The sequence below is a fragment of the Aulonocara sp. 'chitande type north' Nkhata Bay genome, linkage group LG15 (assembly GCF_057382095.1).
Source record: "Aulonocara sp. 'chitande type north' Nkhata Bay isolate Kocher_YH1m ecotype deep benthic linkage group LG15, A_spYH_male_GT1.1, whole genome shotgun sequence".
Lineage (NCBI taxonomy): Eukaryota > Metazoa > Chordata > Actinopteri > Cichliformes > Cichlidae > Aulonocara > Aulonocara sp. 'chitande type north' Nkhata Bay.
Window position 1 is genome coordinate 7,445,047 of NC_141358.1, and position 13,536 is coordinate 7,458,582.

The 13,536-nt window shown below is 40.2% G+C and overlaps 1 protein-coding gene across 1 annotated transcript; it reads right to left on the reverse strand.

Annotated features, from left to right (window-relative positions):
• Positions 1–1,956: 1,956 nt before the first annotated feature.
• On the reverse strand, positions 1,957–10,416 carry LOC147312399 (very long chain fatty acid elongase 4-like). The gene is made up of 7 exons (XM_086263726.1): positions 10,133–10,416; positions 8,744–8,835; positions 7,963–8,150; positions 6,699–6,779; positions 5,391–5,562; positions 5,140–5,267; positions 1,957–3,617 (listed from the first exon to the last, which is right to left on the reverse strand). Exons 2-7 carry the CDS (start codon positions 8,808–8,810, stop codon positions 3,321–3,323), a joined length of 933 nt encoding a protein of 310 aa, XP_086119852.1. The 5' UTR covers positions 8,811–8,835; positions 10,133–10,416; the 3' UTR covers positions 1,957–3,320.
• Positions 10,417–13,536: the final 3,120 nt, after the last annotated feature.

Genomic DNA, 13,536 nt, shown 5'->3' on the forward strand with positions numbered 1-13,536 from the left:
GAAAATTTTCAAGAAACTGATTAAAGTCAGGAGTTAAAAAGAAAAAGTGGCAGGCCTAAAAATAACAGCAGAAGATGAACAATATCTGAAGGTCATGTACTTAAGAAATAAGAAACAATCCAGTAAAGACCTGACTGTTCACTTAAGGTTAATCAGAAATGGTCTCAGTGAAAGTGTGACTGCCAAGAAGCCATTTTTAAGGGAAGGAAACAAGGAGAAAATGCTCAAACATGAGCTGAATTCCTGAATTGCTGAAAATTAACCGCACTGGCTGTGCATTTTACTCTCTCACTGGTTTTAAACTGTTCTGAATTGAAGTTTAACTTCCTTGCACAGCATTTTATTTGGTTTATATTTACATTTTTAACAGGTTTGTATCATTGGGCTCATCCTCTCACCTCTAAATAATCAAGAAATATAACCGTGGCCCAACAGAGGGTGCTCTACATACACAAAACTGCCTATGCAGAAGCCCAGAGGGTAATCTGCCTCACAGATAGAGAGAGAGAGCCAGTAAAACGCTGACTGTTTCCACTCTCTGTTCAGCTAGAATGAGCTCCTTAGTAATATAATTGCTAATGAGATGAGTAAGACCCAGGTCAGGTTTGCAAGGATTTAACCCCCTCCGGAAAACTGACCCTTCACCCTTCCAGCAAACTGGCCCACTTGGGTCTCCCAGCTACAACTTCTATTGTCTTTGTGTAAAGGTTTGTGTGTGCCACAAAAGGAAAGAAGACATTCAGGAAGCAGCAGTGTGTTTTTATGAATGCATATGTTTTAAGTTCCACATCAAACTGTAGCAATAGTGGTCAATTTTATGCATGTGCATACATGTTTTTTCTGCTTCCTGCAGCAACAGCAGCAAGCATGCAGGTTATAGTGTCCTGTGCTAAATGCCTTTGATAGAAAAGCCTTGGCAATTCTGCAATCCTATTAGTCGCTGGCTTAGATCCTTCTGTGTCCCCAAGGAGGACAAATTTACTTCCTCTCAATCATCTCACCCAATCTATCATTCACATCTACAACCTTCCACCTCCTTGCTAACGACATCAGTGGAAAAAAAAAAAGATAAAAATAGCCACAGGTATACCATTATAAGAAAGTAGGAGTTTAGGAGTAGGGCATGTATGCTAGGAAGGAGGGATAAGAATGTGGGAAAATTATGTGAGGAAATAAAGAGAACTTGCAAAAATACAACAAAGGATGCAAAAGAATTGCAATTGACTTTCCAGACATGCAGCCACAAATGACGGCCTGAGAATGAGCAGAGGCTGCGGGACACAGGAAAAGGCATGGACGAGGAAAATGATAGGGGCTAAATAATTGAATAGATGCCATTAGTGACTCATGGTGTGGCGAAAGAAGAGTGGGCTGTAGTTTGCTTGTTACAGGATGATGAAAAAAATTAATGTGAGTGTGTGGAAAGATCATGCAGTGTCACAAGAATGGCAGAGTTATAATTCAGGCTGATGAATTTACTATTTCTTTTCAAATATCTTGAAGTTGTTAAATACACATGGTTCACATTGTAAATCAACTATTTTCAAGGCCAAATATGAACTAATCCACGCAGTTTGAGAGTTGCAGTAGCAACCTGGTGGCAGATTAGTGAAGGCTTCTCTTTCAGTGACCCGCTTTCCTGAGTAACCTATGGAGTGACGTGGAAATAAGCTCTTTTGGAGCTAAAGCCAATTTGCCCCCAAAGATTAGGGCAGATCTGTCTGAGCAGGCCAAACACACATCCTACCTCTGCCTATCTCTCTCTCTGTCACACACACTCACCTATAAGAGCTCTTTCCATTGTACAGATGGAAATAGGAGAGATGAAGTAAGTAGGACAAAGGGAGAAAGTTGGAGGATGGGAAGACTAGCTTCTGGTAGTTTAGCAGATGATTTGCAGCTGAATGCACAGACGCTAATGCCAAAACTAGCACAAAGACACACAAACGCAACCTATGGGGTGCTGACATTGTCTTTATTTCAGTTATATGTGCAGCCAGGGAAAGCTGTGTCACTTCTGTTTTAATAAGACAATCCTTTTCCTTAAAAAAAAAAAGACGAAGCTCTTCTCAAGACGACTTTCCCCGTCCGTTCTACGTGGCAGTGAGACAATACTGAGCTGTACATCAATCTCTTATTCTTGCACCTCAGCTACATTGCACAGCAAAAAGAAAGAACGACCCACAGAAATGTGTATTATAACAAAGATAATCATAAATTAGCGTGACTCTATAAAAAAAAACCTACAATTTCACCGCCCCCCTCAAAAGTATTTAAAACCAGGTTTTTAATCCACAAAGCACATAAAGAAAATAGTGTATCACTCTGTAAGTGCAGCACAGGTAAATAAAATCAGAGAAGACAGTGAAATTTGAAGTCTGGTAGATGGTGCAGCTGACTGCAAAGAGTTGATGGCAGATAATGTAGAGACATGTTTTTTTGTTTCTTTGCTAGCCATGTTAAGGTAAACTAAGTATTTGTAAACAATGATTACCCCCCAAACCAAAAAAGAAAAAAAAAGAAAGATCAGAGTTTTGAATGTTTTTTCCCCTTGTTAACAGTTTAAATAATAATAATAATGGATACTTTATTGATCCCCATGGGGAAATTACTTGTTTTTCTCTGCATTTGACCCATTCACTCAGTGAAGCAGTGGGCAGCCCACTAAGCAGGCGCCCAGGGAGCAGTGTGTAGGGACGGTACCTTGCTCAGGGGTACCTCAGGGTAGCCGTTAAGTGGATTCGAACCGCCGACCTTCCGATCATGGGGCGACCACTTTACCTACTGAGCTATCCCTGCCCCAAATGAATTGATACTCATTGAAAGCACTAGAAAATAAATTAATTTAGCTTATTAAACACTATTAAGCTTTTAAACAGTACTGGAATCCAGAGTACAAAAGTTGGAGGTGGATTCCGGTTGAAAGTAAGTGGATGCTGAGCAGGATGCGGTTCCTTTAATATTTTGGTCCTACTATGGTCCAAAACAGAGCTGGACAGAGGAACGGGGGGGTGGGCCTACACGAACAGCAATTTTCTTTTCTTATCTGGATTTAATTACAAAAGAAAGCTGTCATGGAGACAACCGACACTCTCGTCCCCTCAAAACCAGAACCATTTACAGACACACCCAGTGAACACACACTGCTAACCATTCACTTCATCAAGTTGGTCCCTAATCACATCCATCCACTTTATTTGCAGGGATGATCGTCTGGTTTGAACTCTGTTTATCCCTCCCCTCCCCTCCCCTCCCCTCCCTCTTTCTCTGGCCTATAAAATAACTGTCTGCTTTTCGCAAAGCAAGCCCCGTTTCCTGCTTTACTCCCTTTTCGCTCTTCCTTTCTTTTGCCTCTTTCCGTTGTCCTCCTCATCGTCCTCCTCCTCTTCCTCCACTTTGCTATGACCGTTAGCCACCACAGAGGAGCCGTTTGTTATGGGCTTCCCTCCTTTCCGAGAAAAGGCAGGCTTGCGTCGATAAGCGTGGTAGTAGAAGTTGGCGAAGAGGATGATAAAGGTGACGGCGTAGCCAATCAGAGCCCACTGCATCCAGCAGGGGAACGGACAGCCGGTGTAGAGGGAGTGGCCAGCGTGGCCGATGGTTACGTGGAACTGGATCTGGTGAGTATGTAAGAAAAAAAGATTAAAAAGACACAGAAGAAGCAGTCTGAATTTTTGAATATACAACTACCAACTAAAATCAGAGCTATCACTGAAACAGGCAGAAATCAGTAACAAACGAAGATCTGTCAGATTAACTTCTTAACACTAAAACCTACATATTTGTGTTTCTCATGCATACAGCTGTTTCAGAGGGCTGACTTCACTCCTGTTCCCAAGTTTAATCCCAGTGGTTCACCACGGTGGATGAATCAGCATATCTGATTTGGCACAAATTCTACATCGGATGCTTTTCCTGATGCAACCCTCCAATTTATCCAGTCTTGGGACCTGGGACTAGCCTGTGATCCCCTGAGATTGCATCTCTTCGCAGTATCAAACCAGGGATCCACCTTGTGCTAGACTAATGTGTTCGCTACTACACCATGGAACCTCTAGAATCAATGCTAATAACATTTCCTAAAAGCCTATTATCACTATATTAAAAGTTTATAACAATTAAATAATGTTTCATACTGATATGATACCCAATTGTATTAATCTTTAAAATGTGAAGATCTAAGAGGAAAATATAGTTACAGATTTAAAAGTTGATTTTTTAATATAACATTATATTAAAACCTGCCTGCCTCCTTCAGTGGCAGGCTGTGGCACCCACGATGTGGGACGGAGAGATTTCGCAGGTCTTTCCTCCCTACTGCTGTCAGACTCCACAACAAAGACTTCAACTGATCAAACACACACATCCACACATGTGCAATAGCAATAACACTAAGTGCAATACTCTTTTCTGGCATCGTTGTATTATAATCAATTGTATCTAGCATTTGTATTCTATTTTATTCGATTGTATATAGTATTTTATTATTGTGTACAGTATCTCATAGATATATTATTCCAGTGTTTTTTCTCTAATTTTTCTATGCAACTTTGCACTGTCCACTGCTGTAACAAAACAAATTTCCCACACGTGGGACTAATAAAGGTCATCTTGTCTTATCCTATCTTATTAATATTCCCTATGTGTGGAATAAAGAATACACTGTCAACCAATTTTCAGTCATAAATGTGGCAGACTTCAAAAGACTCATTGCTGATGGAAAGGTCTAATTAAGTCTGTAAGAGTTCAACAAATTCAGATATAGTTAATTAAATACAAGCAAAAAATTAATTAAGCGCTCATTTGTAGCACATTTATAGCAATTCATTATTAGCTTCATAAGCTCTGCGTTTCTGCGTAAACTTTATTATAACTGGATGAAGGTGCAAACTATATCTAGGGGCTTCACATATTAGCAGATCAGTGGATCTTTAGATGATAACCATTGTCACTAATAATCACTCTGAGGCAAGTGAAACCCAAAGTGTGTTTCATTGTCCTCACAATTAGCTCAGGTAATTCGGAGAGGCAAAAAACACCAATCACACCATGTTAGCATAAAAAACTGTTGGCTAAACTTTCGCAATCAATAACGTCAAGTTATTTGATATATGATGCATCCCTAAAGGTGCCACTTACCATCTGGATAATGGTGAGGTATTTCTTCCACCAGAGGTACTTCTGCATCTGAGGTCCCAAGGCAGCCAAGCCATAGTACCCGTACATGAGGACGTGGATGGAAGAGTTGATGGTTGCACCAAAAAATGCTGTGGAAACAGTTACATTTATATCAGAGGTGATGGTGGCTGTGTTATTACTAAACAGCCGTAATGTGCCTATTTTCCAGCTCCAAGTACAAAGACAAGCTCTAGTCTGATTCTTTGACTCACATTGTCCACCGGGAACCCATTTGATTCCAATCCACCAGAGGATGAACATGGTGCAGTGATGGTAGACGTGGAGGAAGCTGACTTGGTTGAACTTCTTCCTCAGTATGAAAAAGACAGTGTCCAGGAACTCCACTCCTTTGGAGATGTAGTACCACCAAAGAGCCGAGGCTATCTAAAGATATAAAATGAGGCAAGGTGAATTATCACAGCACACCGAGGTGAATCCGTCACATAAGTCAATAAACCTTTTGAGACAATGCATGGGACATTACATTTGACTTCTCTGACTTTTTTGCATCTTATATTTCACTCTTCTCAACACAGACCTGTTACATCCCTTGCATCCTAAACAAGACCTCCGGAGGAGGTTAAGGTCCTATGTAGGTCATATTTAACTATTTACAGCCTGTTTCTGATTCCTTTTCTGAAGGTTTCTTCAGTGAAACATTGCTGGTAACAAATGTTCTGCAAATAATGATTACATGGAGTTAAGATCACTGTAAACAAAGCCAATGGCAACTGTAGACAACATCAGAATCCCACATAAAATAACATTATTGTAAACTATGTAAATTATATATTTACATAGTTATTGGTACAATATATATTAATATTTCTTTAGTGGTGATCTCTAGCGTGGTATTCTTCCTAGTACACAAATAATGAAGCAGATTCTTTGCCTGAGTTTCCTTTGTACTAATAGAAAATCTTTAGATGACAGAAAAATGTAGCAACTGAGGATCTTTGGAGAGATCAGCAAATCAAATATTTTTAGTAACTCCTTTATACTAACACAGCATGTCAAAATCTCTCTCTCTGTTATCCTATTCAACTCTGTCGCAGTACAAATTACTCCCCTTGTGACACACAGCACACAAGGTTGCTCTCTAAGCCATCTTGCTCTGGCATCTCTTATCCTTAAGGCCATCATGAAAGCGTGAAGCCTAAAGGTGGAGATGGGGCGGAGCTTAAGGGTGGTGAGACTGACTGGTCCCGCCCCTCTGAGTGTTGAGCCAAACCCTCTTTGTGCTGAAATCATTAGAAATATACAGTATCTCTCAGCCCTCGCTCTCCTTCATGCTTATAGTGATATATGTACAGTCAAGAAATGTGGCTCTTCTTTCCTGTGTCAATACTGCAGCCCCACTGCTTTACAAAAGATTAGTAAAAGTAGTAAAAAAATTGTCATACTAAAAAGTGTCATATTAATGTTATTTTACCCTAACTATGTCCAGTGCAGAGGTAAACTGTGTGCGAAGGATGTTCACAGATTGCTTTTTAGATGTCTGTGCGTGCGTGGGAACCTACCCTGACTTCATTGACATCATTCGAGTAGTTTACAGGCTGACAGAGGTAGCTGTACCCGGCTGCTCTGGAGGCTAGTAGGAGCTGATGAGAGGACACAAAGTCGGAACAAGGATGAGAGCAGAACAACAGATCCTGCCTGTGATCTGGAGAGACCGACAACTACTGCAAGTCACTCCTGTTCAATTACCCTTTTTCACGTAAGCACTGCTAAAACATTAACAGCACACAGAGAGCAGGACTGAACATGAGATTCTGTGCAGATAGGACCTTCAGTTTATCCAAAAATACATGAAGAATGTAAGCAGACACAAATTTGACTCAAAAAGATCAAATTAGTGAAAGAGCCTATGTGCTCCTATAATTCACGTGAATCTCCCCACTTTCTTTTCTTGTAGAATTGAACATGTTTTGCAGATGCATTGCCATGTATGCAATACAAGACTTTGGTAATGTAAATCACTAAATATGATGCCTACTCATTTAAAGTCACATAGACAGTTAAAAAATATGTATATCCAAAAATCGAATTTCTCCTACGTCTTATGCTTCTAGTTGACTGGATATATGACGCACCAAATTAAAAATGTCTTTATTTATTCAATACAAAGGTTTCCACACTAATCTTACTGGCTGCCCTCCAGGTTCTTCTAGTAGGGAGTAAAGGCAGTTCCATCCACGTAATGGAGTTACCAGAGAAAATGGGTGATCAAGGAAGCTACATTAAACCCCCTCAGGTAAGAGTTTTGAAAACTCTGAGCGGACTGAAATGCTGTTATTTGGTGCATTCAGTGACAGATGTTCATGCTGTGGGCTTCACTGCAAACATGTTATATGAGCATTATTGCTAACATCAAAAAAGGTAGCCACAAAATACTGCAGCCGCTTCTGACTTGTGCAAATAATGGTTATTTGACAGTAAGATTAAGTTGAAATATTTTCTCTTTATTAGGGAAAGAAATAAAATGTTCATTTGATTAGATCCACAATCTTTAAAGCTGGAAACTGAATTCACAGACCTGCAGAATCTGTGTCATACATCCATTTCCTTTAATAAGCTCTAAGGTATATTTCATGTATATACAAAATATATAGTGCTTTGTAAAGTATTTTTTTATGTTTGTTTGTAAGTTTGATGGACAAAAAATGTATTTTCAATTTAGATTCTGCCCAGAATCTGCCAAGCACCATATCGTGGCTCTTTTAAGCATCTAGTACCTCCACTTTAAGCTATGATCGGTCCTTCAAAGGCTACAATGGCACTCACCTCTTTGGCGATGTAGAAGTTGAGGACCACCATGCTGAAGTTGTAGACTATGAGGGTCTTCCTGAGTGTGTAGGGCTGGCGATCTTGCATGTATTTAGGTCCTGCCCACAGGAAGATCAAGTACAGGCAGCTGATAGCCAGAGTAGGGAAGGGAGAGGACATCATGGGCCAGTGCTGAACCCTCTTGTCTGATGGTAAAGGGGTTACAGTTAATTTTAAGGGTGGGGAAGAAAAACACAAGTTACAGCTGTAAATATCAGGATAGATTCAACTGAAGCATTAATAAACATATGTTGTAAAGTTGATCCACAAACCCTCATAATCTTTATTAATTTTATTATTTATTTTTTACTAAGAACACAAGCTACAGAAGTTATAGTTTGGCATTCATTTATTAGCTCTATAAAAACAGTACAGAGGATGTAAGTTGAAGGTGAAAATACTCTTCCCGGCTCAAAAATAAGCTGACAAGTTTAGTTTTGCAGTTCCTCTTTCACTTGATACACGCACGTAGCTGTAAACACACTTGCAAAGCATCAAGTATGTTTACTTTTGCAGTTTTCTGTTCACTCCATATACCATCAGCAAGCACATCTACACATACACACGACTGCATGATGATGAAAACAAGAGACATCGATCACTTTTGGTGAAGTTATAATAATCCATTATTATGATTATGCAGCCACTGTTGAACAAACCATGTTGCCACCCCACAGATGTGCGTATGTAGTGAAAGCTCCTATTGCGTGTTGTTTCCAAGCAAGAGATCCTAGCTTACCTGCTATAGTAAGGCTCCATTTGTAAAACTCTACAGTGTCATTCACAAGATGCGTTACAACCTCCATGGCTCTGCCTTTGGTCTAGATTACACTGTGGTGGAGAGAGAGAGAGAAGAGCAGAATATCAAAATCAGCTAGAGTTACACTGTATTGGTAAACGATGTCTGGACTAAAGTCAAACATTTCAACAGCTCAAATAATATGTTAAATGCATGTTATGATAAATGCATGATGAAGTTTTTTCTTTTCACTCTTTTCTCCATTGAAAGTGCACATTAGTCACCTATTCACCACAAACCTCCACAGGAAGTTGATTATTATGATTGCTGGGCACTCCCATCAGTTACAGATAACTACAGGAAAATGGATGGAGGATACTGAGTAATAATGGGCACACAAATAAAAAACGCACACATATGAGACAGTAATAATGCAGAGGGCGATTTGCACCCCTTTGATAAGGCAGCATTACATAACAAACCCTTTTTATCCACTTGAGAGCTGGGAGCAGGTGTCTCTATATTAATCTATAATTAATCCTATGCGTCAGATCAGCTGCCCTTTAAATAATTAATTGCTAAGTGTACAGTAACTACTGCCCACCAGTGAGCGCTCAGTGGAAGGAAAGTGTTGAGTGTTGAGCACAGAGTTGCTCATAGCTTTATCAGGATAACTTTATTTGCAGGATGCATCACATCCAATCCAGGGTCCAGGGTTTAGTTGAGCAGCAGAGGGCCGCGGAGGGAGATCAGATAAGAGAGGGTTAACCGGGTCTGTGCAAGAACAAAAAGACTGGGGCGCATGTGTCAGCAGGTTTCGCCCTGACCGCTCAAGAGGCTTACATTCAATTGATCAACGAGCTTAGATGTAGGCCTAAGAACAAATGCCCAACCATTTGACAGCCTGCCGGATGGTTATCTGCCTATATGTGCTATGACATACGCAAAAAATAAAAAGAAAGAAAGAAAGGAAAACAGACAATACAACCTGCACACTGCACAGCAGTGATACTGTCATTTTTGCAATGATGGGGATTTAAAAGAATAAACACATCGCCCTTTTTATTTTAAAAGGGGTCCAACAAGTGATTTACTCCAGTCAGCTTTATTCGGATGGTGGTAACAGGTGGTAGCTGAAAGGCACTGAGGGCTGATACTATAGTTCTTTGTAGCTTGCAAGCCATAGAAATGTGATTCTTCATCCGCCAGCGTTAAATACATTATTTCTGGTGTACAAAAGGCTCGTCCCCTCTCTAAGTAACTCCAAAATTAAAGCTCAAATGTTTAATTTTCATGTATAATAAACTCACAAGAACAAAGTATACTCAAAACCGCATTACAATAACACTTAAAACTCATGCAATAGTTTTTAAAGATGCATTTACTTACGTCCTCGATATTTAAAAGCGTATAATGACATCCGGTGGCAATATGATGCCCAACTCCTGTCAGTAACTGTTTCGCTCCCCCTCTTCTTCTTCTGCCCTTACAGCTTATCAGTTCATTCGCTGCTCCTGTTCAAATTCGACATCAAGCAGCAAATTTGGCAAGAAACTAACAAAAGAAAAGGCAAGTGGAAACCTATGACTAAGGTTTGCCCGTTAAGCAGTCGGTCCGTGCCGGCCGCTCAGCCGCATCTTCTTCTCCCAATCTCCTGGAAGCAGGGAAGCCAGAGCGCATTGCGCATGCGGGAATCGACTCTACCGTCTCACGCGCATCAGGCGATGGCAGCTCACCTCGTGGCCGTGCTCGCGTTGTCGCACTTGTGATAAACCTCGGCATTTACTAACCGTACATATAAACAGTTAGATAATTAAGAAGCAAACTAGCTTCGTTGCTATTCATATATCTTAATAAAAATAGATAAATGATAATAACTTTCTATTCACAGCCTAAAACAACTATATACATCCTAGAGGTTTGGCTCTGCAGGTTGCCTTACTCGTAAAAACGTCCCTGTCGGATTTCTCCACTAGATGGTGCTGTTAGGCTATCTTTAAGTTTTCAATTCACCGTCACCGGCTCAAGACTCCTTTAGGAGGGTTTCCTCAGAAGGAAAGCTGGTTTATGTATTTTGGTGGAGCGAAATTTCCCATTTCCTTTATCAAAAATGTATTGCCAAGTCACAACATTAGTCATCGAATTATTATGGCTATATGTCACTGTCTGCGTTTGTTAGGTTAGTTGTCACAGCATAACCTACAAGTGAAAATTAGTTTTGACTAGTGTGTCAGGCTGTGCTGTTTTGGAGAATCCAGTACATTTGAAAAGGCTCTATTGCTGTGCCAGAGCCATTTATAGGCTTTTCTGTGAGGAAGGGTGACAGATCCAGCTGGACTGCACTAACCTGGCCCAACCACCAAAAGGCTGTAGGCATCCAGAACAGTGAAGGATGTGAACGTATCCTGTGTCTGTTTGTGTTTAAACCAAGCTACAAGGAACAGGTGTAATGGCTCAGATTAATGCCTTTCTCTCCAAATACAACTTGTAAACTGACGTCCTCTGTCCATTTGTTTTGATATTGCTGCAGTACAGTTAAGTCCTGTATGATACCCTGTAAATAAAAACTGCATATACATTCACAGGTCTGTGAAGGTAATCATGTCTACATCTGCAAGATGCTGTGTCACTAATAGACACCTTAATATTTAAATAGTTTTGACTGCTGTCTGAATTTGGCATTGATCGATTGAACTATATACAAAATAAACTGAACAGTAGATTATGTCTAAACAATGCATGAAACAGTGTGCTTCCTCTGGTGCAATTTATTCAAATTTGCCTTGATGGTTTATTTGCATGGCTCCAGTTGCACTGTAATTATGGTGCTTGCAGTTATTTGCTTCGTTAACAGGAGATCTATAATTTCTAAAATTGACATTCTTTGCAGGCCTGCCTTCCCCCACGCTCCCTCGGATGAGATGAATAACTGTTTTTGTGTGCTTTCTAATAGTTTCAGTGTGTGTTTGTGATTGCAAAAAGGACAAAGTTGCCCCCCCACCCTTTTTTTTTTGCATACTTATTCTTTGAGTGTTGCAAGAAAGAAATATAGGAAGTTGCTCATATTCTTCCTTCCTTTAGACATTTTAGCATTTGCAATCGATAGTGCATCTGCAGCCAAACTGCTGTTTTTTTCTTCTTTTTCATCTTTTAGGTTGTGCAACATGCTGGACGCTAATTGTATGTGTTACAATGTAGCTCGTATGAAGTGTTTCATACGATATTAAAACGCAAGATTCAGGAAGCAGTTTTTGAAATTCACAGGTCAGGATGTTTACCGTGGGTTTAACCTCAGTTGTGAAAACGCACACAGATACCATCCTGCACACACATTTGCATTCCAGTTTGGTTGACACTGACATTTTCTGTGCACATGCACAACGTGAAGGAGGCAATTGGGCTCGACCGTAATCAGAAATGACTACCAGTGTGGAGGCACATCAGGGCAACTTGGAAGTTAGGCTTTTAATAATGCAAGCTAATGCATTTAATATTATCATTTGACATTCCCAAATGTCCTGCTAAGTCTAACTAAACTGTGGTTGCTTTGCTTTGTGGGGTTTAAAAATGTACATTTTATACTCCATAAACGTTTAAGTAAATTTATCCCATAATTACAATCTAATGTTATAATCATACAGAGGAGCATATCCTGTTGCAGACTTCCTATTCAGAAAGTGAAGTGAAGTGCTCTGAGGTTCTGAGTGTGTGACGTAGTAGGGGTTAAAGAGAATATATGCTGACTAGACTTCCTGTTTTCACTCTTCCTATTTTCTATAGTGTCATCTCACTTCACGCATGGCCAGCTGTATATCATATTGTGCTTTCGCAGCTTGTAAAGTTACCATCTGTTGATCTCACACGCTTTTATCGCACTTTATGGGCTTCATATTTCATGTAACATCTGGCAGTGCCATTTTCAAAAGGGTAAATATTCCACCGTTTCCAAACTGAGCAAATGCCAGAGCACAGCCATCTCTCTCAGAGATATATTAGTCTATGATTTATGCTGGAACACACTGTGCACAAACCACCGAACTCTCTGGAAGGGAAATTTCCTTCTGTAGGGCACAGTCACAGCCAGCAACCTGGGATAAACTATTTTCCACATACCTCTGGAGCGGCTTTTAAAAAAAGTCTTTTGGGAATACCGCTTTTCCAAAGCGTTCTCTAAATAAAGGGGGAGTTTCACATCCTTGAGGCTCTTGTAACTGGGATAGGTTGATGTCAAACCTGCCAGCATGAAGTAGCTGTTTGCGTTTATTTGCTGGGAAAAAAGTAAAAACTGGAAGACCCTAACTGTAAGCACAATGTCATCCTCACGTTGACAGAGTTAATTATGATAATGTGTGAGACGAGGAGGGCAGATAGGAATAAGACTGTAACTCAGTCAAGATGTATTTTTGAGTCTCTTTTTCAGCACGTGCGGCCAGGAAATTACAGGCCTAGGGAGATTTAGCTCATAGATGAATGTGCATATTACTTTTCTCAGTGGTTTCTGTGTGTGTTCTTTCTGTAGGTGTGCGGTCACTGCATTCTTAAACAGGATTAAATCACCACATTTCATATAGGCCAGTGCTTTTGTTTCAGGTTAAACACGTGCAGCAACTTTTCACATGGCGCAAAGTGCAACAGTTTCCCATAAACAACGCAGGTTCGTGCTCCTTTAATTAGCTCTCCTACCCTAGCTCCAGTTTCTCCAATTACATCTAATTGCATTGAATCGTTTTCTTCCTCTGTTTCTGTATAATCTGGATCGGGATAATCTTCCATCAGAGTCTTTCATATGGTTT

Excerpts from the sequence above, each read along its gene's own strand:
- LOC147312399 (XM_086263726.1), bottom strand. The coding sequence starts at position 8,810 with ATGGAGGTTGTAACGCATCTTGTGAATGACACTGTAGAGTTTTACAAA. Across the intron at positions 6,780-7,962 it reads ACTTCTACATCGCCAAAGAG|CTCCTACTAGCCTCCAGAGC; the intron begins GTGAGTGCCATT and ends TCCTCTCATCAG. Across the intron at positions 3,618-5,139 it reads ACCTCACCATTATCCAGATG|ATCCAGTTCCACGTAACCAT; the intron begins GTAAGTGGCACC and ends CATACTCACCAG.